Genomic DNA, 26,790 nt, shown 5'->3' on the forward strand with positions numbered 1-26,790 from the left:
TAAGGGGGAGGAGGAGGAGCAGGAGAGACCGAGGGACAGTGAAGATTCAGTAATAAGGAACAGAACACTCCAGTCTCATCTCTTCTGTCTCTCTCTCTCTCTCTCTCTCTCTCTCTCCAAGAACTCCCACGATTCGTAAAATTTCCCACTGTTTCCGTTCAATTCTGGTCCTGCAATGCCCGACGCAGCTCAAAGCTGTCCAATTTGATCCATTTTCGCCGATTTTCCCCTTCTTTTGCCGGTTGCATGCGTTCCAGATTGGGAAGTTGAAGGGGTGAAGGAATGCTAGCAGCTGTGGATCTCCGGATGAATGGTGGATGCCAGCATAGTTGCGAGGAGAGCAGCGAAGAAGAGCTGTCGGTGCTGCCGAGGCACACCAAGGTGGTCGTCACCGGCAATAACCGGACAAAATCTGTCCTAGTCGGTCTCCACGGCGTCGTCAAGAAGGCCGTCGGCCTTGGCGGCTGGCATTGGCTGGTAATTCCTGTCTCTTCTTTGATCTTTGACTGCCTGACGCTAAAGCACGGATTTTTAATGAGGTTTCAGTGGATATGTGATATAATTTTATGGGTTTTCCACAATACGAGATGGTTTATTTGGTTTTCTATTTCGATGGCTGGATCTGCTTGGACAATGCGTTTATCTTTTCTTCTGAACGATAATGCAGCGTCGGCTGTAGTTTTACCAAATCTTGATAGGTATATTTTGAAGCACTATCCAGTAGTACTTTTAGCTTGGTAGTTACAAATGGAGAACCACTTGGTATTTCAGCATGTTCTTTATGCTACTTGGTTTTCAGTAGACTTTGCAATTTATAAATCATGAAATCCTTGAAATGGGAGCTCCATAGTTCTGAATTTGCCATGTTTTATTGGTTTGATTATATTTACATCAGATTTGTGCTTGGTGATTTTGTGTTTGACGCCATTATGAGCAATTCAAAGTTTCATGTATAATTCAAATTTTCTTCAAGTATATTGGGTGATTTTAAATCAGAGAATGCCAGGGTGTTTCTGTCTGTATTACCTGAATAAAATAAAAAAATAATAATTAAAAAAAACTACGCCTTAGATTACATATGATGGAGGGATGATAGTGCATTTTATAAACTATATTTCACTACAAAATTCACTTCATTTAATTTTCAACTGTGAACACAATTTTGCTAAAATAGTATTATATTAAATTATTTAACAAAGCAATATTTTCTCAAAATCATATCTTCCATGCCACTGCAGTTTATTATATTTTTACCAAACACCTTATATACGAGAGTTGCTTTTTCAACACAATTTACCTAACGCATTATAGCCTTCCTTCATTTTAGTTCTCAGCTTCTCATCATTAATCTTTCACCATTCTGCCAGCGCAAGTGTTGTGACAAACAAAGTCTTGCACTATGACTTTTAATTGGGGTTTCAAGTTCAATTTGAAGAGATTTTGTTTCGAAACGAGGTAGTAATGATAAAGAAGCCTTTATATTTTCTTTTACAAGTTGGGCTATATGCATGCAAAAATGGATCAAGGACAAGTTTAGTTTTTTCACTCCTTACATTGTGCACATTTTGGTTAGTTAATTGATACTGGTTTGACTTTTTGAATTTTTAAAATACCTCAGGTTTTAACTAATGGAATAGAGGTGAAGTTGCAAAGAAATGCTCTTAGTGTTATTGAAGCGCCAACTGGCCACGAAGATAATGATGATGATGAATTTAACAATTTGAAGTGGAATGATTCAGATATGGGTAAACGTCCAATTTTTTCTTTGAAGTACTTTGGTTCTTTTGTCCTTTTGCTAGTCAAGTAGAAATGATCAGAATAGCATTATCAATATAATTTAAGCCTTTAGATTGAGTTATTTGTAGAATTTGACTAAGGTATTTGTATTTGAATTCAATTTTGTTATTTCTTTATGCAAGTAGCAGTAAGCCTTAATGGAATCTTAAGGTCTCACTTCACTTGCTTTTTCAAAAACCCATATCCATTAAGGGTAAGGGATGTAGAATATTCTTAATGAAGATTATGTTTCCATTATGTCAGTCATATCCCTCCAAAATATTTAAAATCCAAGTAATTGAAAATAATTGTATTTGTGATCTATTATGGGGTAATCGTAGATTTGAGGATAATTTAATTTAGAATGTTTGATTGCATTTTGGGGTGCATGTCTCCGTGGGGATCTTGAGTGCAAAACAACATAACCGCAGCGGAATAAATAATTTCAAGATCCTTTCCAGAAGATCCATGCGAAGAAAACCGTATACTAGTTGTGATGAGAGTTATATCTTTGTTGCGTAAACATGAACTCCCGACAGCAATTTCGTCCTAGTGGCCTTGCCTCTATGGCATCCACACGAACACATTCTGTCCGTCTCACGAACTCACGATTTGGAGAAGAACCAACTTTGTGGTGCTAGCCACTTAGAAGGTTCGGTTAAAGAGGAAGGAGGAAGAAGATTAGAAGATCAAGAGCCTCTTGAAAAATGAGCTCAAAAGACCTTTTATATTCTTTAAGGAATACCAAGAGTCTCAAGAATACCAAGAGTCTTTGTCTTTTGGCCTTCTTCCAATAATGATACCAATTAATCTCCATTAATCTATATTATCCTCTTAATGGATTGGGTTTTAGTATATATTGGATTAACTATTAACCCAATAAGCCTAATCATCTTATAATTGGCTTTTAGGGCTAATACTAACAATCTCCCATTAGCACTAGTGCCAATCACTACAAAGATGACATCAACACTTTGGATTAATCCATTATTCTTAAGGTCCTTAGTATTTTAGTCAAACTAAAATACACTCATCTCCGAATCAACATGTTCTTTGTGTGTGATCCAATAGACTCTCGTAATATTGACAATGTATCCAAATTTATATTTTAGATACATAAGTAATGAATGATATTTAGCAAGACATCATTGCTATCCAAGTGACGAGAATATCGAGATCTGACTTAACCTTTTCGTGTTTATTATATTATATGACTCAATCCTTCTATCCTTGATATCTAAATTGATTAATGAGGCATAGACTGTGTCATCCTCTTATCAATTTTTGTGTTTCTTGATCTTTAAGTAGACACACTCAATCAAATAAGCTCAATATCTCATGTTGACTAATTTGAACATAGCCATGCATTTTTGTATCCCACTTAATCAAGGGGCCCATAGATATCACTTCTGTCATTCCCATCTACACCACTCACATCCCTCAGCATAACTTATTGCATACCCACTGATCGACTTTATAATCCACCTTGTTATAGGTGACATTTGACAATACCAAAGTACACAACTCCTTATATAGGGAACCATAGTGACTTCAGGTCTAAGAACTATTTATATTAATAGTCCTTATAAGAATATTTATGACACTCATATAATGATCCATGAAACATTTCATGGCGGGTCAATTCAGTACGTATTCTCTAATATATACCCATGTGTCAACCTGATATCTTATATACTTGTGAGATTAAGTCATCTGTTGACCTACATGCTAGTCTCAATGCATTAATATTGACCTTCCATATTAATACTTGACCAGGAATAGTTAAGAGTAGTTATATATATCTACATGCTCCCACTATCAATTCAACCAATTGATATGCTATAGACTAGAACCTACTACCCTAGGACATTATTATATTTATTCATATAACACATATCTGAAGTAAATATAATAACCATTGTCTTTTATTAATGAAATATGATACAAAATGCCCTTAGTTAATCAACTCTTGATTGACTCTTTGGACTTACACTAACAATCTCTTTATGTCACTAGTGTCAATCACTGAAATATCTAATATCCATTGATCCTGCGTGACTATCATGCTTCCTCTGTGCAAAAACCTTAGTCAAGAGATCCACAATGTTAGCATCGGTCGATACTTTGCATAGTCTCACATCTCTTTTATCGATAATTTCTTAAATGAGATAGAACCATCGTAGTATCTAATACCCAGAACCACCATTTAAGTAAAATATATACTCTAACTGGGATCTGGAATCATCCTTGTCAGTTTGGAAGCTTGCATCGCTGGAACCATTTACAGTGAGCTCCTCATCACCTCCACATATCAAGAAATATTCTTTCATTCTTCTCAAGTACTTAAGAATATTTTTGACTGTTATCCAGTGACCTTCACCTAGATTTGACTGGTATCTGCTAGTCATGCTTAACACATACGAGACATCAGGGTGAGTATAAAGCATGACGTACATGGTAGATCCTATAGCAGATGCATAAGAAATCTGATCCATGCGGTCCCTTTCTTCCTTAGAAGAGGGGGATTGAGTTTTCGAAAGACTTACACCATGTAACATTAGCAGGAATCCCTTCTTGGAATTCTACATAGTGAAACGATTAAGCACCTTGTTAATATATGTACTTTGACTTAGACCAAACAATCTCTTAGATCTATCTCTGTATATCTTGATGTCTAAAATGTAGGCTGCTTTACTTAAGTCCTTTATTGAGAAACAATTCCCAAGCCAAGTCTTCATAGACTGTAGTATAGGGATATTATTTCCAATGAGAAATATGTCATCTACATATAAGATGAGAAAGATTACTGTGCTCCCACTAACCGTCTTGTAGACACAAGGTTCATCTTTATTTTTGATGAAATTAAAGCACCCCTTGCGGGAGTTTCAGGGCAGGGCTCCCGAAATAAAATTATTTTGCAAATTCATTTGAATGAGTTGCTGTCATACCTAATACCACCACATTCTCGAGACCAACAAAAACTGTTCACAACAGTTTATGTTTCACACAATCTGTTCTCAACAGATGTCAAACCGAGACCACCCATAACCATGTATGTTTACGTCGAATGAAAATAAGACTATAGCACGTATTCATAACATGTATGAAGATGCTATATCCTTTAGTTTTCGTTCAACATGAAGCAAATACTCATAACATGATGCAAATCATAATAAAAGGTTCATGCAGTTTCAATATCACATATTAAAACATTATTACAACTTAGTATACGCCTTTGCAAGTAGCTCTAAGACCACTGTAGGGATCTTGAGCGTAAAACAACACAAGCACAGCGGAATAAATAATTTCAAAATTCTTTTAAGAAGATCCATGTGAAGGAAACCGTATTCTAATTGTGATGAGAGTTATACCTTTGTTGCGTAAACAAGAACTCCCAACAGTAATTTTGTTCTCGGTGGATCTCAGCATGATTAAGTGGCCGCACCTTTACGGTATCCACACGAACACGTTTCGTCCGTCTCATGGACTCACAATTAGGAGAAGAACCAACTTTGGAGTGCTAGCCATTTAGAAGGTTCGACCAAAAGAGGAAGGAGGAAGAAGACTAGAAGATCAAGAGTCTTATGAAAAATGAGCTCAAAAGGCCTTTTCTATTTTCCAAAGAATATCAAGAGTCTCAAAGAATACCAAGAGTCTTTGCCTTTTGGTCTTCTTCCAATGATACCAATTAATTTCCATTAATCTATATTATCATTTTAATGAGTTGGGTTTTAGTATATATTGGATTAATCATTAACCCAATAAGCCATTAACCCAATAAGCCTAATCATCTTATAATTGGCCCATAAGGCTAATACTAATTATTAGGACCAAAAGAATTAATATATCTCCACAAGGAAGTCCTAGTAGGTCGGTTGGACCGAGGGGCGGGAAGACCTGGTGGGTCGAGAATCAGACGTCAAATAGATATACTTTTCGCTTGAGGGGATACCTGTGGTCCTTTATTTGAGGGGGGATTGTTAGAGTTGCAAAGTTGCAAATATAGTTCTACATTGAAAATACATGGGAAAGATCATGAATTTATAAGAGAAAGATATAGTCTCTTATGATTTAATTTGATAAGTCCCCCTCTAAGTCGAGTCGAGGAGCTGGAGCGTGCGAGACTCAATAAGAGTGTTAGAGTATTACAGGATGCTCAAGTGGGGCTAAGTAGTTGGGATGATAAGGTCGAACTGGCGAAGAGTTGTAGGAAAACTTTCTCTAATAGTGGAATCGGATGTAGGATTGAAAGCGCTAAACGGGAGGGGGGGGGGGGGAATAACGCTCGTAACTTTTTCAAGTTTTTTGTAAAAAGACTCAGAGTAATAAAAGCAGTAGAAATAAATAAAAAACAATGCTAACACTTTTATTTTTACTTGGTTCGAAGCCTGTTACGACTCCTACTCTAAGGCCCGCAATCGATGATCGTATTTGTTGGGCAATTCACTGACAATTCGATGATTACAAAGAATTTACAAAAGAAATTATTATAACTTTGTGTAAAATAAATTATACTAATAGTATGAAAATCCGGTGTAGAGCCTAGTTGTCGAAGTAGCGTCACAGTGTTGTAGTCGGAAGTTGGAGTAGCGTGGTGAGCGTAGAAGTTGTAGCTTGTTGATTTTGAAATGTCGTTGAAGTGGCTAGGCGAGAGCTTCTTTTATAAGGCATTAGAGGCGCCAACAATCCCATTCGAGGTGCCTCCAGCCTTGAATCTGATCCCATGCACTTCAGACTCGAAAACCTCTGTAGATTTTTATCCTCCCGAGGGCGCCTTCCAGGTGCTTTGAGGTGCCTCCAATACACTCTGAGGCACCCTCCATACGCTCCAGGGTGCCTCCTCGTAGCGTAAACTTTATCTTTAAAGTTTATCTGTTCAAGGGTGCCTCTGCCCTGTCCAGGGTGCCTTCACACAGCTCCGAGGCGCCTCGAGCACTGTTCACTCGAGGCTAACTTGTGTATTTCAGTTTCTACAAAACATGTTAGTGCAAATACTAAAGATACCCTGCAAAATAGAGTTAGCACAATATAAAATAGTATTAATTAATTGTTCTTCCCTTTTGTCATGCATGAAAAATAATTTGAAAAAAAATGTAAAGAAAAGAACTCCACCTCTATTAATGCCTAAAAAAATTAATTTTTTTTAAGTAGTTGTTTTAAAAGAAAAAATTCGAAGATACAAGTATCTAAATAATTATTTTGTTTAAGGGGGAAAAATTTCAAAATTAGGTAAAGTTAATAATATGAGTATAATGTAGAGTCCAAGTATGTGTAAATGCAATTTTGGAAAAATTAATTAGGTTTTGAAAATTTAATTTGATTTTGAAAAATTAATTTAAGTTTTGAGAATTAATTTAAAGTTTTGAAAATTAATTTAAGTTTTGGAAAATAACTAAAGTTTTGAAAAATAATTAAGGTTTTGAAATTAATTTAAAGTTTTAAAAATATATTAAAGTTTTGAAAATTAATTAAAGTTTTAAAAATTTAATCTAAGTTTTGAGAAATATTTAAATTTGAATTTTGAAAAATATTTAAGTTTGAATAATTAAATTGAATTAACTAGGTTTTAGGTTAGATTGAGTAAATTGATTAATTAAATTGATTAGTTTGATTAGGTTAAGTAAGTTAATTATGTAGTTTGTGTTAGGTTAAGTAAGTTAATTGATTAATTATAACATCACACCCATTTCTAGGTTTTTCAAACAGGAACCTTATAAGTTTTTGTGAGATTTTGATTTTTTTTTCTTTCTTCAATTTAATTTCAAATCGAAGGATTGATTTACATTTGAGTTAGATTTAGGTTTAACAATTAGTTAAATATCCATTGCTATAATTGGTTTCCAGGGTGTGGTGAGGAACAGGGGGGGTCTTTTTGGGTATCAAAGCAACGACCACTTCTAGACAAGGCCTTTTAAGTAAATTGAATATTTAACTTTCTTTCTGAAAATCCTTGGTCTAACTAGTCAAGTGTCGATCAAGCTTAAGTCCTTATTTAACCATCCTAATCTAGGCAGAAATAAGGAAAGTAGTAAATCAAGCAATCAAGCAAATCTATCTAACAATAAAGCTGGTCTTTCTATTGACTCCTCATGGATCAGAGTCTCTATAAGATCTATCAAGGTAATAGATTTGATCCTTGGAGATCAAATATTGATTAAGTCTAACTTGATTAGTCAAGCTTGACTTAGGAACCCATGCTTGGATTAAAGTTCTATTGGTTCGATTCATTAAAGACAAGTAAGATCTGAATCGATGTTTAGCCATTTATCCGAGTCCGAATCGGTTGTGTACGACCCTTTGTTTTCTAAAAATTAGATCAAGGTTCTTGGAACCCCAAGTGAACCGTTCTAACATGTCCTTAAGTTCTTTGACTTCAGTTTTCAAATTGGAATTTTCATCTTCAAGTTGTTGAACTTGAGTTGAAGTTCCACTTTGAACTTGATCTGTCAAGGAACTTAGGTTTGCGACTTCCTTAAGGGTTGTTATTTTCTTTTTGAGTAACTTGACCCAGACATTAGACTTAGCTAATTTGCGCATCAAATAATTTATTAAATCATACAACTTATCTACTAGAGGAGAACTTACAGTATTGTTTGACCCTCCAGAAACGGATATGGATCCGTGACTTCTCTCAGACTCGACCTCCGGTTTGATTTCGGGTTCCGACTTAGATTTGGTCTCGACAATGTGAGTTTGTATCGGTAGAGCAAGGAAGCTCGCTTGAGCTTGTTCTTTTTCTTTAGAGTCTTTTGATGACTCAGACCACGTTGCTTTTAGAGTCTTCCTTCTTCTTTGCTTTTGTTTAGACATTCCGGCTTGTAGTGCTCTTTCTGGTTATACCCGTAGCAGGTCACTTTTGATTTGGACTTCGTGGTTTGATTCAGACCCAGTTGTTTGCTCTTGGATTGAATTATCTTTTTCTTCTTAAGCATTTTCCGAACTAGGTTGACTAGTTCAACGTGATCTCGTCTTGATCTTCGGAATCCAATTCGTCTTCGGATTTAGGTTCAAGTTGGTGCTTAGGCTTCACCTTCATGTTTGTGAGCTTTTCTGTAAGTAACGTAATACCTTTCTCGACCGAAGTAACATTAGTTTGTTCATGCAATTTAAACTCAGAAAATAACTCATCTAATCTAATTAATGAAAGATCTTTGGAAACTTTATATGCACCTACCATCGATGTCTACAAAGTATTCCTAAAAAAGCATTTAACACGAACCCTATAGTGTCGCGGTTCTCTACTTTTTGTCTGATCGTGTAAAGACCATTGAGTAGGTCTTGGATCCAAGCGTGTAATTGGCTCGTTGATTCACTATCTTGCGTTTTAATATTATATAATTTATTTAGAATTAAGTCATGTTTACTTACCTTTGTATCGGAGGTCCCCTCGTGCAATTCGATTAGATTTTCCCAGAGATTCTTTGCACTTGTGAATGGACCGACTCGGTTTAGTGCCTTTTTGGTTAGTCCACACTGTAAGGTTTGGGTTGCCTTCGCGTCGGCCTCGATCTTTTTCCTTGTTGGTGTGTCCCACCTATTGCAGGGGATGAGTACCCCGTTTTCGATGGGGTATGTGAATCCAGTTTGAATGATGATCTATATCTCCATCTGCGTCTTGAGATGGTATTCCATTCGGCCTTTTTAGTATCCGAAATCCTCACCAGAGAAGAAGGGTGGACGTGCGGTACTATAGCCATCTTGATGGGCTATTCGAAATCTCACACACAAAGAAACGAGGAAAACTTGTTCCAAGACTTAGCCTTGGATTAGTAGTATGGTATGAAAAATAATGAACTTGAGTGGTGTTGCACCAACTTCGAGAAACGTAAAATTTGAAAAAAAAATTGATCGGAAGGAGTGATAACACTGATTCCGATCAACTCCAAAAAATTAAAAAATACCACAAAAAAAACTTGCTCGAACAGTGGTTCCATCGATTTAGAGTGACTCCGCTCTTATACCAATTATAGGATCGAAAGCACTAGAGGGAGGTAGTGAATAACGCTCGTTGTTATTTCACGTTTTCCGTAAAAAGACTTGGAGTAACAAAAGCAATAGAAATAAATAAAAATCAATGCTAACACTTTTGGTTTTATTTAGTTCGGAGCCTATGACGACTCCTACTCCAAGGCCCGCGATCTACGATCGCTTTCATTGGGCAATTCACTAACAATTCGATTATTACAAAGAATTTATAAAAGAAATGATTACAACTTTGCGTAAAATAAATTATACTGACAGTATGAAAATCCGGTGTAGAGCCCAGTTGTCGGAGCAGTGTCGCAGAGTTGCAGTCAGAAGTCGGAGTAGCACGACGAGTGTTTAAGCGTAGAAGTTGTAGTTTGTTGATTTTGAAGTGTCGTTAAAGTGGCTGGGCGAGAGCTTCTTTTATAGGGCATTGGAGGCGCCTCCAATCCCATTCGAGGCGCCTCCAGCCTTGAATCTGATCCCATGCACTTCAGATTGATAAACTCTGTAGACTGTGATGTCTATCTACCCGAGGGTGCCTTTCCAGGTGCTATGAGGCGCCTCCAATGCACTCCGAGGCTCCCTCCATGCGCTTCAGGGCACCTTCCCATAGCGTAAACTTTATCCTTAAAGTTTATCCGCGCGAGGGCACCTTCGCCCTGTCCTGGGTGCCTTCGCATAGCTTTGAGGCGCCTCCGAGTAGCTATGAGGCGCCTTGAGCACGGTTCACCTAAGGTTGATTTGTGTATTTCAGCTCCTGCAAAACATGTTAGTCCAAATATCAAAGTACCCTGCAAGATAGAGTTAACACAATATAAATTAATATTAATTAATTAGTTTGACAGGCTCGGGACTATTTGGTTTTGACTTTCGGATTTCTTGTGAAACCCTAGGTCAAACCGACATCTACTGTTCAACGGGGAACGTATTCTCACCTACTCCTCTCAGGAGATTTTACCTGATGTCATATTGGCCCTCTAAACTGTTTAGACTTTTGCTCAGCATCCGAGACTTCAAGACTTTTCGCTGGACATTCGATCCTTGACCAGTCCAGTCTTCCGCCTAGTATCCGCGACCTCCAGGATTTTCACCTACTGTCCTCGACTAATAGAATTTTTCGCCTAATGCCCTCAACCTGTTAAGACTTCTGTCCAGTCCCTCAGATCAGGACTTTGCCTAGCAGCACTAGGACTACCCTTAACTTTGCACCTTTTTGTCATTATCAAAACTTGGGTTCGATTATCTGGTGCTTCTTGCACCAATATCAAAAAGGCAAAATGCTGAACTGGGAAAGGTCTACCAATAGTAGCAGAGATGGAGAGGAAAATTCATTAATTATGTTTAAAATTAACTAAACACAATTGAACATGGTGCGAAGACGCTGACCACTGAGGCTAGGGGGAAAGCTTGATCTAGAGTCGAGATCTAGGGGAAATGTGATATGAGTCTACCCTTTTCGAGAAGGAGGAGGCTCAATCCATTACCAAGTTAGTCAAGAGAGGTAATTTGAGTTGACCCCTTCCGAGAAAGGGGGAGGGATAATCGAGTCAACCCTTTCCGAGAAAGGAGAGAGATGCTCAATCCACGACCGATTCAAGTTGGGAGAGATAATCGAGTCGACTCTTTCTAAGAAAGGGGAGAAGCTCAATTTGTAACTAGTCGAGACAGATAGTTGAGGCGACTCTCTCTGAGAAAGGGGAGGAGATAACTGAGATCATCCTTTTTGAGAAAAGGGAGGAGATAACTGAGACAACCTTTTTTGAGAAGAGGGAAGATAATTGAGTCGACTTCTTCCGAGAAGGGGGGAGATAAATGAGGCGACCCTTTTTGAGAAGGGGGAGGAGATAACCGAGGCGGCTATTTTTGAAATGGGAGGGAGATAACTGAGTCCACCCTTTCCGAGAAGGGGGGAGGCTCAATCCACAACCAAAGGTCAGGAGAGAATGACTTGATCCCTAGATCGTGGGGCAGCATGCTACTATATGTGAGAGAGTGACTCGATCCCTCGACTCTGGAATACTCACGGAGTTGGTGAGAGAATGAAAAACTCTATCCCATGACTCTCGAATACCCATGGAGTCGCGGAGAGAATAATAGGCTCGATCTCGTGACTCCCGAATACTCGTGGATTTGATGAAAGTATAATAAGTTCGATCCCACGACTCTCGAATATCTGTGGAGTCAAAGAGATCAAATACTGTGTTGATATGAGAGAATAAAACTTGAGACCAAGGAAGAGATATAAGTACTCGCTTATGCTCAACTTGAGATACTACCATTCTTTCTTTTCTTGTAATCGGGCAAACTTGTAGAGCTTTCACGTAGGGAAGATGAACCACACCATCTTCTTCTATCTTGCTCACGTTGTCACTTGGCAAAGCTTATCCGATTGCACCTTGTCATGAAATATAGTGAGAGCCATTTGTGCATCACCAAGCTGAGCATACCCTCCTATTAGAACATTTCCTCATATTACATTTGGTTGTTGCCATTCCTCAAATGTCAGACATATCCACAAGAGTGCTTCCATTATATAAAGGCTAGCCGAAAAGGTAATCACAGAAAAGAGGGATAGGAGCAATTGTAAGCACCATCGAGTAAGAATTAAGTAGAAATTGTATTGGAAATTAGAATGCCATAGACAATTAGATAGCATAGCAAATGGAACGCCCCTAATCGCTGAGCCTCTTAAGGACTATAGCATATAATCTGAAAGGGATGCAGGACACGATTGAGTGAAAGGTTGGTCCGCCGTCGTCATTGACAAAAAAACCTATCCTCAAAGTTGATCGACAGGTAGGCAATTTTGACCATGGTTATCGAGAGGAGGGCTGCGCCTTGCGTCGTGACAAGGGTGTGATGTCCCTGTCTTGATGCGCTCCCTGTTGATCCCCTTTATTGGGAATAATGCTTGTAGCTAGGCCTGCTTGACTTTGTGGTGTCTGATACCTCGTCTTTGCCAAGCGGAGCAACTTGTTCCTTCTCGGATCGTGGTTGTGATAGATGCATATCGTGGACTGTCGTGGAAAAAGATCGTGGGTTGCAGGTCTCGAGAGGTGTTGCAACCACATTGTTTGCAATAAAGGGATGGAGAAAGATTGGGATTGAGAGCAGTCACCGCCTTACGTTGGGAGGATATGATAACTTCTATCGATTTATACAGTGTGATAATGATAGTGGTTTTGCTTTATATGGCCATGATCTTGATGTATTGCTTAACGAAGTGGTTGGATATCTTAACGCTGGCGCAGGGCTCTAACTTTGACATCAATCACTTTGTGGTGCCTTCCTTCGGCTTCATCTCCGACAACATTTGTGAACCTTCGCTTCGATGCCGCAGATATGCTCAGGACATTACTGGTTCTGGGGTGGTCACGACAAACAACGATGGAGAAGGAGGCTGAAGGAGCCATTGAGGCCGATCACATCAGCTGTGATGATTTTAACACTTAAAGAAGAGTGATTTCATGTGGTGTTCGGGTCAATAATTGTTAATGTGGCTATTGTATCAAAATCTAATTTAGATCAATAACTCTAGGAGTTGAATTCATTCTGAGGAAAGAGATTAGGGTTATTCGGATGAGAGATTCAGACATAGAGTCACCCACAAAGATGGAATTTTCACCCAAGACCCCTTTCTCCTTTTTTTAACAGCTTCGCTTGTATTCCCATAAATTATGCCAAAATGATGCGGCAGAAATATGCCACCTCATTTGAGATTGCTGATAAAGCTTTTTTCCGCGATATAGTTAGACCTGCATAGATTAACATGCGTCAGAGGGATCATCGGGATTATCTCTACAAGATCCCTGTAATGCTTAAGTCACCATGATGTCCAAATAGTATCATGAAAAGAGGATGTAAAGAAGGAGAGAATTCAAGCAAGAGCCTCCTCCACAAAGCATATACCTTGATATTGATAAGTGCGAGAGGGCAATATACCTTTAGAGATCATGTGAAAGTGGGGACTGTGGCCCATGTTTGCTTGTGGCCTGCTCAGCCAGACTGGAGAGCTCGACCAAATGACTTGACTCGGAGTGAAATGACAACTCAGACTAGCTCGACAAGCTCGGCAGTTATACTAAGAGTGGCTCTACCAAGCGTGAACTCAGCATGATGACTTGGCCAGATTGGGGTGGGGCCATGTAGGCGTGTCCTGACCTAGTCTAGGATCGATACCGATGATAACATGAACCAAAATTAATTAGGCTAAATTGAGTCTCTAGTTGGGTAAGAGGGTAATTAGAGGCTTATAGTGGGTTGACAATGTTGGAACCCGTGCGGCAGTAAAAGAAAGCACTAAAAATCTCCTTCGGTGAAGGCGGAGAAACCTCTTACACTCGTTGATTGCTCAAAAAAAGACTAGGAAATGAATACTAAAATTGTTGAATATTTTCTAGTTCTAGGAATCTTTTTATAGTCCTTGGAAAATCTTCTCCGACCTTGGAAGACGCCTTCAATAAGCTTGAAGGTGCCTCCAGCGTGGCAAATGTTATCGTAAGGAGATAAAACTTTATCTTCGCTAACGATTACTTTTTGCTTAGTCCAAGGCGCCTTTAAGTGATTGAAGGCACCTTCAAGAGATTAAAGGCGTCTTCAAGAGATTAAAGGCGCCTTTAAGAGGTTAAAGGCACCTTCCACCAGAAAGGTGCGAGGGCGCTTTCAGCAGCTCCAGCAACTTCGTTTGCTCTTCCGTTGCTCTGTTTACCTGGGTGATTTCGTCCATCCGGAATTGGGCTCACCCGGAGCCATCTTCCGGTCTTCTTCTCGAGCAAGGTTCCGTTTCGGCTTCTCGTTCCTTGGAAACGCCGCGCGCTTTCTTTTCGTCCGCCTGCGTACTTTTCCGCAGCACTTCGTCCCTCAGACGCACCAAGCCTATCGACTCTTTCCTGTGTCGTCCTTCTCACTAGATGCGTCTTTCGCTTGACTTCCTATGATCCTAAGTTCCTGCACACTTAGACATAAGACATCAAAATACATACAGAACCTAACTTAACTCGGTTGACCACATTAAAACTATCTCAAGGTACTAACAATCTCCTCCTTTTTGATGTGCATCAACCCGAGTTAGAGTTAGGGTAAAAGCATAGAGTTAATAAAATCATAGTTAAAACTGGAATTTTGCAAATTACAAAATTGCAAACATAACTTCTCCCTAGACTTAAGCTCTCATCTCTCATTCTCCCCCTTTGGTCATAGCAAAAATGAAGTCGGGGGTCAAACAAAGTTAGATAAAAAAATATGAAAAGTTTTTTCTTAAAGTTCAACAGAGGTTTATGAATATGCAGAAAAATTCTCACGAAAAATTTATAAGTGTTTTAGCACAAACAAATCATTTTGCATAGAAACATAGGTTTTGCAAGTTAAATTTTAAAAATTTATTTTTATGCAAATAAATCTTCAAAATTTTTCAAGTATTGAAAACAGAATGTACAATTAAGGAAAATAAATTTTCAAGATTCTTTATTTTAGTAGCAGATGAAAAAAATTCAGAAATAAAATTTAACAGTAAGCGTACAAAACTTAATTTTGCAAATGAAATTAATATTCCGAACATAAAACATGCATAATCATTTATTTTAGACTGAGCAAAATTTGGAGACCCAAAATAAAATTTTACCTACTGAGTTAACAAGAAATTTTTTAGACATATTTTTAAGATATTTTTCTAATTTGAACCTTATGATATTTAAAATATCAATTTAGGTTTCTATAATTTCTTAAGGTATTTTGATTAACATATGCAGATTTTTCAATTGTGTCATTTAATTTTTCATTTTCATCTTTTAATCTTTCATACATTTCTAAGTGACATGTATTTGATAAAATTATTTTTAATTCTACAATTTCCTTTTTCAATTTATTATTTTTGAACTTAAGTTTACATAATGATTTGGTCATAGATTTAATACCTGAGTTTAATTAGTCAGGGGTAGTAAACATACCTCACTTACCAGATCTGCTCTGAAGTTTGTTTCTTGCTTCTCGTTAAAACTTTCTTTTGATGAGTCTCCCCCTTCGTCTATGCTTTCCTCCTGATGACTTGCTATCAGTACAAGTCCAGCGTACTCCTCCAGATCAGATTCTGATGACGACTCGTCCCAAGTCGCCTTCAGGGTCTTGTGTTTTGTTGTGCTTGGACCTTTCTTGTTGTACTTCTTTTTCAGCTTTGGGCAGTTCTCCTTGATGTGCCCTTCTTTATTGAAGTTATAGCATCTTATATTCCTTGCACTTCTTTTCTTTGCCTGCACTTGATTAAACTTATCATTTCTAAATAACTTAAATTTCCTTACCATATATGCTGACTCATCATCACCGAGGGAAGTGTCAGCATTTGATACGTCCTTCTTGGCTTTTAGAGCAATGTTGCTAGATTTTTCTTTTTCCTGATCTACACAACGATATTCATGAAGTTCGAAAGTTGAAAATAAATTTTCAAGAGTACTTACCTCAAGGTCCTTAGAGATGTAGTAAGTATCTACTAAGGTTGACCATTCTTGAGTTCTCGGAAAGACGTTAAGTGCGTACATTAAAGAGTCACGATTTGTTACCTTTTCTCTGAGGTTGTTGAGCTGGGTGATCAGAGCTTTGATCCTTGCATGGAGTTGGGTTACCTTTTCTCCTTTGCTCATTCGGAGGTTCATCAATTGGCTTCGGAGAATGTCCCGCTTCGCTAGTTTGGCTTCCGAAGTACTCTCGTGGAGTTCCAGAAATTTTTCCCAGAGATCTTTGGCGGAGTCGTAGCTTCTGATCCGGCTTACCTCCTGGGGCGGAAGAACACTAAGCAGATGGAACTATGTTTTTCCATTAGCCACGAAGTCGGCTTGTTCTTTCTCTGTCCACGTATATTCTTTTTTTTCAGCTCCGTGCTGATCTGTGGGCGCTACAAAATCGTATTTTATAATTAATAAAATTTTAAAGTCAGTCTTGAAAAATACTTCTATGCGCTTTTTCCACGTTGCGAAGTCTCCCTAAATTTTAGCGGGTAGATGCTGGATCCGACCATTATTTTTCTTCGGATGGCGGTTAGTCCGAGCTTGATTCTGATACCACTTGTTGGAACCCTGCGTCCGACAAGAAGAGGGTGAATTGCCTGTATAATAAAATCAGACCTTTCTCGATCTTTCAGACAAAATTAGTAGTGTAATTAAATTAAAGCAATTTAACAACTAATAAAATAAAGAAGCACAGAAAGTTACTTGGTTATAACATAGGTGGTTGTTAATCTAAGGCAAAAGAAAGCACTAAAAATCTCCTTCGGTGAAGGCGGAGAAGTCTCTTACACTCGTTGAACGCTCAGAAAAAGACTAGGAAATGAATACTAAAGTTGTTGAATATTTTCTATCTCCAGGGGTCTTTTTATAGCCCCTGGAAAATTTTATCCGATCTTGGAAGGCGCCTTCAATAAGCTTGAAGGCATCTCTAGCGTGGCAAATGTTATCGTGTGAAGATAAAATTTTATCTTTGCTAACGATTACTTTTTGCTCAGTCCAAGGTGCCTTCAAGTGATTGAAGGCGCCTTCTATAAAGGCTCAAAGGCGCCTTCAAGAGATTAAAGACGCTTTCCACCAGAAAAGCACGAGGGCGCCTCCAGCTGCATTGGAGGCGCCTTCAGCAACTCTAGCAGCTCCGTTTGCTCTTCCGTTGCTCCGTTTACCTTGGTGATTTCGCCCATCCGTAATTAGGCTCATCCGGACCCATGTTCCGGTCTTCTTCTCGAGCAAGATTCCGCTTCGGTTTCTCATCCATCGGAAATGCCGCGCGCTTCCTTCTCATCCGTCTGTGTATTCTTCCATAGTCTTCCGTAGCACTTTGTTCCTCGGACGCATTGAGCCCGTCGACTCTCTCCTGTGCCGTCCTTCTCGCTAGCTGCGTCTTTTGCTCGACTTTATGTGATCCTAAGTTCCTGCACACTTAGACACAAAGCATCAAAATACACACAGTACCTAAGTTAACTCGGTTGACTACATTAAAATTACCTCGGGGTACTAACAGACAACATCACACTAGCTAGGAGGTGACTTGAGAGCGAGAAATTGATCTAATCTTTGTTGGTCTCGTGCAGCCTGCAAGAGGGGGTGAATTGTCTGAAATTACAAAAATGGCCTTCTTGTTCTTGCGACTTGAATTAGACAAACACTTAAATAAATTAAAATGAAATAAAAGGAAAGTATGAGACAACCGAGTTTACTTAGTTTGCAATTAAAAGATTGCTACTCCAAGACAATTCAAGCTCACTATTATCTTCATCTACAAGCGAATCCTCAGATACTCGAGCGTTGAAAGTACAATTATGAAAGATAGAGTAAGAAATTCGAAGTATAGAAAGTGTTGTGTTAAAACTAAGTGAAGCTCCATTTATAGTACTCTGGTCAAGTTTATCCATTGCTGACGTGGCGGGCTTCGGGTGCTTGGATGATGATCCGGATGCCTCGAGCGAGACAAACTCTATCTCCACACAACGACTTCGCAATGGCTGGAAGATAGAATTTTTTCATGTTCATGCGTTTAGACCATATCCGGGCACCTGAACCGTTGTTAACGTGGATCCGAAAAGTAGTCCACTGCGATGAGGCGCTTGTTTGACATCCTGGTGGTCTGGATGTCCGGGCCAATCAGCTAGGTGCTGACTGTCTGGCACCTTCTCCGGTTGCTGTCTTCTTCTCTGGTCGCTTGGGTGATGCTTCAGCCTTCCAGAGTTGAGCTCACCCAAACCCAACTCCGGCTTTCTCCTCGAGCAGTTTTCCGCTCTGACTTCTTGTCCCTCGAAAGCGCTTGGATGGTGATCCGGACTCCTCGAACGAGGCAAACTCTATCTCCACACAACGACTTCGCAATGGCTGGAAGATAGAATTTTTTTATGTTCATGCGTTTGGACCATATCCGGGCACCTGAACCGTTGTTGACGTGGATCCGAAAAGTGATCCATTGCGATGAGGCGCCTGTTTGACATCCTGGTGGTCTGGGTGTCCGGACCAGTCAGCTAGGTGCTTACTGTCTGGCACCTTCTCCGGTCGCTGTCTTCTTCTCTGGTCGCTTGGGTGATGCTTCAGCCTTTCAGAGTTGAGCTCACCTAAACCCAACTTCGGCTTTCTCCTCGAGCAATCTTCCGCTCTGACTTCTTGTCCCTCGGAAGCGCTGCACGCGTCTTTCTCGTTCCACTGGTGTACTTTTCCGCAACTTCTCATCCGTCATATGCACTGAGCCCATCAACTCGATTCCCGTGCCTTTCTTCTCGTCTGCTGGGTCTTCCACTCAATTTCTTGCGTTCCTGAGTCCTCGCACACTCAGACATAAGATATCAAATACGCAGAGCCTAACTTAACTTGGTGGATCACATCAAAACCCTGGGGTACTTACAATCTCCTTTTTCTGTGAATCAATCCAAGTTGAGTTAAGGTTAAACCAAAATAGTAAAATAAATAAGTATGCAATACAATTCAATAAATTGGAAAAAATTATTCCTTCCCGGCTTCCCCTAGACTTAATCTTATTCCTCTCCATTTAATCACATTGAAAATACGGGTAATCATAAAAAAAAATTAAGAAAATTTTTTAATGGTTACCTAAACAGGGACTAATTTTTAGAAAAATTATGAAAATTAGTTTTAAAAAATCTGATATTTTACGATTTAAAAATCAATTTTTGAAGAAATAATTTTAAAGTTATTTTTAATATTTAAAAAATTGAAAAAAATTGTCACGGTTAAACATACTTATCGAATGTCGAGATAAAGTTTTCAAAAAAAAATAACATTAATGTTAGCAAAAATTAATTATTTTATGTAGAAAGATGTATTTGCAAATGGATCACATCAAAACCCTCATTTTTCTGTGAATCAATCCAAGTTGAGTTAAGGTTAAACCAAAATAGTAAAATAAATAAGTATGCAATACAATTCAATAAATTGGAAAAAATTATTCCTTCCCGGCTTCCCCTAGACTTAATCCTATTCCTCTCCATTTAATCACATTGAAAATACTGGTAATCATCAAAAAAATTAGGAAAATTTTTTAATGGTTACATAAAAGGGACTAACTTTTAGAAAAATTATGAAAATTAGTTTTAAAAAATTTGATATTTTACGATTTAAAAATCAATTTTTGAAGAAATAATTTTAAAGTTACTTTTAATATTTAAAAAATTGAAAAAAATTGTCACGGTTAAACATACTTATCGAATGTCGAGATAAAGTTTTCAAAAAAAAAAATAACATTAATATTAGTAAAAATTAATTATTTTACGTAGAAAGATGTATTTGCAAAGGAAAATACTTTTAAAAAATAGATTTTGAGCTCAAAAAATCTTGTAACATTTTCTAAATATGTAAACCAAAAAGTATATATATGTAGGAAAATTAAATTTTCGAAGATTGACTTTTTGAGAATTTTTAATATTAAAAATTAATATTTTAATAAAAAATTTGTATAAAATTAATTAACTGTCAGAAAATTTTGAAATTATTTATTCTAACAGAGAATTTGCTGTCTTGTGATGGTAACAATTTTGAACAAAAAATACTAACATTAAGTTTGCAAAAAAATATTTTTCTAAATAAAGCAATTCCAATCTAGTAAATCAATTAAAAAAAGGAATTTAAACTAGATATGATTTTGAAACCCAATATATGTTGCTATATACTGGATTAACAAGATATTTTCTAGAAATAAATTTTTATGATACCTTTGCAATTTGACTCTTATGGTATTTAAAATACCAATTAAGCCAACCATAATTTAAAAAATTTAAATTTTGAAATGAACTTGAGTTTAAGCATGGATCATTTTTTCTTCCAATAACTCTATTTGTTCTTTTAATTTTCATTTTAATTTTTGACTTTTTCCAATTCTTCTAGTGGACATGATTTTCTTTTCTAATTGTTCATTTTTTGTTTCTATTTTACAAGTACTTCTAGAGAGTAATTTGACAAATTTATACAACTGATCGGGAGGTAGAGTGCGTACCTTGCTGTGTTGGTTTCGTTGTTCGACGCTTCCCTTTCATCGCTGCTTTCTTTTGAAGTAGCTCCCCCTTCGTTAATGCTCTCGATTCTCATTTCAGATGAATTTGCTTCGTCGTTTACTTGGTGACTTGTCATAAGTGCACCTCTAGCGTAAGCTTCAATTTCTGACTCTGATGACGACGATTTGTCCTATGTCGTCTTTAGGTTTTTGTGCTTCGTTCGCGTTAGCCTTTTGTTCTTGTCTTTCTCCTTCAATTTTGGGTTGTTGTCCTTGATGTGCCATTCTTCTTGACAGCTATAGTATTGTACCTTTCGTTTGCTTCGTGAAAGTTTCTTAGCCTATGACTTGTTAAACTTGTTAGACTTAAGGAATTTACTAAACTTTTTTACCATAAATGCAGCTTCGTCTTCGTCGAGTGATGTGTCGGAATCTGGTTCGCCTTTCTGGTTGGCTTTCAGTGTTAGGTTTTGAGCTGTCTTTTCTCCTCTATTTTTTAAGCCTATACATCTCGATTCATGAAGTTTAAAAGTAGAAAACAGATTTTCTAATGTACTCACTTCGAGGTCCTTATTGATGTAAAAGGAGTCAACTATAGAGGCCCACTTGGATGTTCTCATAAAAGCATTTAAAATGTACCTTAACGAATTTCGGTTTACTATCATTTCTCCGAGATTCGTGAGTCCGGTGATCAACTTTTGATCTTGAAGTGTAGATGTGCAACTGTTTCACTTTCTTCCATTTTGAAATTGCTAAGTTGGTTCCGGAGCAGACCTTGCCTTGTGAGTTTGCCCTCCGAGGTCACTTTATGCAACTTTAGGAATTTCTCCTAAAGCTCTTTCGCTGACTCGCAGGCTCCAATTTGGTTAATTTCTTATGGTGGTAGGTAGATGGAATTCTGCTTTGCTGTTTGCCACAAAGTCGACTTGCTCCTTTTTTGTCTAAGGTATTCTTCTTTATCGGCTCCTTGATGATCTTCAGGTGTTACAAAATCATATTTTATTATTAATAATAAATCAAAATCTGTTTTGAAAAATACTTCTATTTTCTTTTTCTATGTCGCGAAGTCTCCCTTGAACTTAGGCAGGTAGATGTTTGATCCGACCATTTCTTGTGTGCTTCGGTCGGCGGTTAGCCCTTCTGAAGCGTCCTTGCTCTGATACCAATTGTTGGTCTCGTGCGGTCGGCAAGAGGGGGGGGGGCGAATTGCTTGAAATTACAAAAATACCCTTCTTGTTCTTTCAACTGGAATTAGACAAATACTTAAATAAATTAAAACAAAATAAAAGGAAGGTACGAGACAACCGGGTTTACTTGGTTCGCAATTAGAAAATTGCTACTCCAAGACAATTCAAGCACACTACTATCTCCTTCTATGAGCGAATCCTCGGAGGCGGAGAAGCCTTGTACAAGCGTTGAAAGTACAACTATGAAAGATAGAGTAAGAAATTCGAAGTACATAAAGTGTTGTGTTAAAACTAAGTGAACCAAAGTTCTATTTATAGTGCTCTGGTCAAGTTTATCTGTTGCTGACGTGGCGGGCTCCGGGCGCCTAGATGGTGATCCGGGCTCCTTCAGCGAGACAAACTCTATCTCCACGCAACGACTTCGCAACGGTTGAAAATAGAATTTTTTCATGTCCGGGCACCTGGACAATATCCGGGCGCCTAGATCGTTGCTTGTGTGGATCCGAAAAGTTATCCACTACGACGAGGCGCCTATTCAGCACCTTGGTGGTCCAGGCGCCCGGATCAATCAGCCAAATGCTGATTGTCCGGTGCCTTCTCCAGTCGCTGGCTTCTGGTCGCTTGGGTGATGCTCTGGCCTTCTAGATTTGAGCTCACTCGAACTCAACTCTGGGCTTCTCCTCGAGCAGTCTTTCACTCCGACTTCTCGTCCCTCGGAAGTGTCGTGCGCTCCCTTCTCGCTCGTGCACTTTTTCGCAGCTTCTCGTCTCTTGAATGCACCAAGCTCGTAGACTTGATTCTCGTGACATTCTTCTCATTTGCTGCGTCTTCCGCTCGACTTCTTGTGTTCCTAAGTCCCCGCACACTCAGACGCAAGATATCAAATACGCAGAGCCTAACTTGACTTGGTTGATCACATCAAAACTCCAGGGTATTTACAATCATTTTTCCATCGGTGAGTCTAATTTGGAGTATCAAACTTTCTTTTGGAAGTGTAGGATGTTACAATATTAAATTTTCTATTTCTTACTTTTTCCTAGCCTGCCTTTCACATGATAGATTTTTCCTTTGCATTTTTGCATTCTCACAAAAAACCTTATAATGACCTCCCTTCCTCCTCTCATGTGATCTTGTGTTGCCACGACTTGTCCCCTCGGGACACTCTAGTGGCTAGTGCATGAGGTGTTGCCAACTTGAGGTCTGAGTTTGAATCCCGGCATAACTGAGGTAAATGCCTCCCTCATGTGCCAGTCACTATTCCAAGGGTTAGTAGCTATCTGTGATTTACCTACTCCGTATTAGCCCTGGGATGAGTTGACGAGGGTCCTGGGGGCGAGCGCAGTCGTCTTTTGCCGACTTGTGTTGCCATGACTTTATCTCCATGAAATCTATGACAAATGCCCCACACTCTCAACATCGTAGCAACTAAATCACCTCCCCAACTCTAGAGAGAGGGGTCTTGTTGCCTTTATTAAGCTTTCTTGCTCTATCGAGGCCACTCCAAACCATACCCAAGCACCCAGCTCATAGAACCCTTGCCATTGGAGCTCTCCTTTTCCTTCTCTATTAATGTCCTGTTGCACACAATGCCTGAACCTAGTTGTGACCTCAACGATGCCCGTCGTCACACAATTTTGTGCAGTGACCAACAAACCTAGGTTGGTTGCCAATTCGTCTCCCCCTCACACTCGCGACTCTCTCATTTGAAGTTGTTAAAGGCTAAGCTCTTTCTAGTGTTCATTCTCACTGCCGTTGTGAGCAAACCAACGTTGTGGCATTTCAAGTGTCCTAGATCATGTGCCCCCGGGTTTGGTTTGGTGATAAGAGGCAGGATGCATTTCCCAAGCAATCAGCATTTAATTCCCATGTAGGGTACACCCGCGTTAGGATGTACTACTGGGCAGATTGTGGGGCCGGACCATCTACACAAGATTAGTCGGATTGTAAGATTTGGATACCTGGTATATAAAAAAAAGTGTCCTAGACCATGTTGGTGATGTTGGTGAGCTTTCTTCATCCTCATGCTTTTCATGGTTGATTTCAGTTTTTTTTCTTCTCTTTTTAAGTCTTCCTATCCTATTTCAGTTTGTGTTGAAGCTACAATGATTTGCTGGCAGTTGCTGTGAGCATTATGTAGCTGTGATAAACTCCTCTGCAGTAAGAAATCAATCTTGTGTCATTTCCTTTCAGCTTTGGTGAATTGTGCACTCCTAACTCTCTATGTCACCTTGTCGTGGTTTCCCGTTAATCATGGATTTGTTGGGGCAGTTCATGATCTCTTCTTCACAGTAGCTGATGACCTTGGTATGACTAAAGGCCTTTTCCTATTGCATAGCTCCCCCATGGCTCATGGTGTTGATAGTCAGTTCCAAAGGCGAGCAATGCATGGAAGATTTCCTGTAGCTCACTTTAAGTTGTGGATACCTTATCCTTCTTTGATAAGTGTCATTAATTGAGTTGATGCTTCTTTAAGTTGGGGTTCTCATTAAATGTTATACCTTATGTTTCAATCTGTGATGTCATACCTCATCCCGTAACTGATGGGAGCTTGATTAGGAGTTGAGCTATTCCACTCATGTTTCATGTCTAAGTAAAGATTTTGTTGTGATTGTCTTTATCATTGAACCATATCTAAGAGCTTGTACTTTGTAAATCGAGTCATAAAAATGCTTACGAGATGCATTGTATAAGTCAAACAAGTGTCACCTAGTGATAAGTCAACTAAGGTGGGCATTTATTCAATCTTTCTTCTTTAACATACCTTGTGAATGATTTAAAATTTGTGAAATTGATGACATGAGATAATTCTTCAAACAAGTGATACGCTTGGGAGGAATTGTTTTTAAGAACTCTTTTCATTTGTATCTCTCAGTTGCGCACCCTATATTTATCTAACTGGTTGCTATTGTTCAACCTTTCATGTGGAACACTAGTTAGTAGTAGATTAGGTAGTTAAAGTAACTAAAAGAGAACAATTAATTATATGCTTATACAATTGAACTAGTTTGTGTGCTGCAGAGGGATCGAGGGTCTGTTTGCACATTATAAATGCTTCAGCCATTCTTACTAGGTGGAGATCTATTTATGTGGGGTTCGGCCATATTTTACTGGATGGATTGCAAGCCATCCACCCTTTCATATGAGATTTATTTTTTACTGAGTGGGCCGTTCTCCCTTTTAGATAATATATATTTATTGTCAAATAAAATAAAGAGGAATAATTAGTAAGAGCATATAAGAGAAACAAGGTGTCTAAGAGAAACTAAAGAGAAGATGACAAGAGATAGCAGATGATTCTTTTGATGCTAGGACATAAATTCTTTAGGTCATAACAATCTCTTACTTGAGAATCATTTTTGGAAATTGTTGTTGGATTGTTCTTCATTCGTAAACTGAAGATATGGCATGGATTGACCTGACCACCTTATTTTTGCTAGAAGCTATATAGAGTTCTTATTAGCTTAATCTCAGTTAAAATTCTGATTGTTATATGGATTATGAGCTGATTAATGTCATTACCGCATTCAACCTGCCTACAGCGGAACAATATTTGAGTTGATGCACTTCTTTCTAGATTTTTCCTATAATTTTCTTAAGCAATGTTAGCACGCACATACTTCATCAGGATAATTATGGCAATTTGAAGTTTTCATATGCTTATGTCAACATGTTCAACTGCATCAGAGTAATTGTGCCAGCTTGAGATTTCCATAAACCAGAGCAAATCTTCACCAATTTACCTTAGACACTGACATCTTAATTTTCAGAAGTATTTCACTTTTTAATATGCTCACTTGCTCCAGTGTTATTATTTTATTTATATATTTGGCATTACTTGTTCTTTCAGCATGTGATTCGACACAATCCCTAAAAATCCAGAGGTCAAGGAATAAGAATCCTAAAGGATCTTCTAGCAAATCCTTGAGCCGGTCTCACTCTTCTGATTCACATTCCAAGGCATCTGTTTTGTCCACGAGCTGCACCACAGTAAGAGCTGCCATTTGATTTTGTTTTAGTATCATATCAAGGGTAGATGCTGAAAGTCTGTAATTTTAGATATTCTATTATTTATTTATTTATTTATTTTTGCAATGTTCTCCCTTGACATACCAACATTCTTTTTTAGAGTTTACAATTGTCTTATGTGTCATCACATTGCTGGTGCAGAAGGTTGATCTCAGCAAGCTAGAAACAACAGCACTATGTCGATACTCAAGGCATTTTAATCTTGTAAGTTAAACTTCACAGTAATTTCCAATACTCGCATAGCTTCGTTGTCATCCTCGTTCCTTGTTTGTATCTCATCTTGTTCTGCATGAAATCCTACTTCCTTTCACATGCACACTAATCACGTTCTCTGTCTGCAACAGATGGGTGAGAGTCCTAACCCCTCTAAAGAGCAGTTAATTGAAATAGTTCAGAAGCATTTCATGTCGCAGGTAAATGCATGAATTTCCCGAGTGCTTGACTGTCTTATTCGAATCTAATTGTTGTATACGCCTTTCTGCAGAAATTGGATGAGTTGCAGGTAATTGTAGGCTTTGTGCAGGCTGCAAAGAGGCTGAAGTCTGTCTGACTGATCGAGACCTCTGAGAGTTATATATTCAAGCTAACAGAGTTCTCAATACTTGTCACTACTACTACATTTTATTGCCTGTGAGTGCGAAAGCTTGATTGTAAGATTTCAGAACGAATTGGATTCTAGGCGCTAGAGCTAGTATTCTGTTAATACTACTGTTAAAGATAAATGTTTGTAGTAGCATCACTTTTAACATATTTTTAGTTAGCAAAAGTGTTTAATGGATTTATCATCTAAATATTCTGGAATTATTGTTTTCATTTCTTTTCAGTGCAAATTTGGCTCTATTACTAGTAGCTTTGACAATAAAAATAAAAA

At 38.3% G+C, this 26,790-nt stretch overlaps 1 protein-coding gene across 1 annotated transcript; it reads left to right on the forward strand.

Annotated features, from left to right (window-relative positions):
* LOC122027928 lies at positions 1-26,732 on the forward strand. The gene is made up of 6 exons (XM_042586944.1): positions 1-477; positions 1,619-1,745; positions 25,741-25,880; positions 26,061-26,123; positions 26,264-26,332; positions 26,404-26,732. The coding sequence occupies exons 1-6, from the start codon at positions 283-285 to the stop codon at positions 26,467-26,469; spliced, it is 660 nt and encodes a 219-aa protein (XP_042442878.1). The 5' UTR covers positions 1-282; the 3' UTR covers positions 26,470-26,732.
* Positions 26,733-26,790: the final 58 nt, after the last annotated feature.

Source organism: Zingiber officinale, chromosome 10A (genome assembly GCF_018446385.1).
Source record: "Zingiber officinale cultivar Zhangliang chromosome 10A, Zo_v1.1, whole genome shotgun sequence".
Lineage (NCBI taxonomy): Eukaryota > Viridiplantae > Streptophyta > Magnoliopsida > Zingiberales > Zingiberaceae > Zingiber > Zingiber officinale.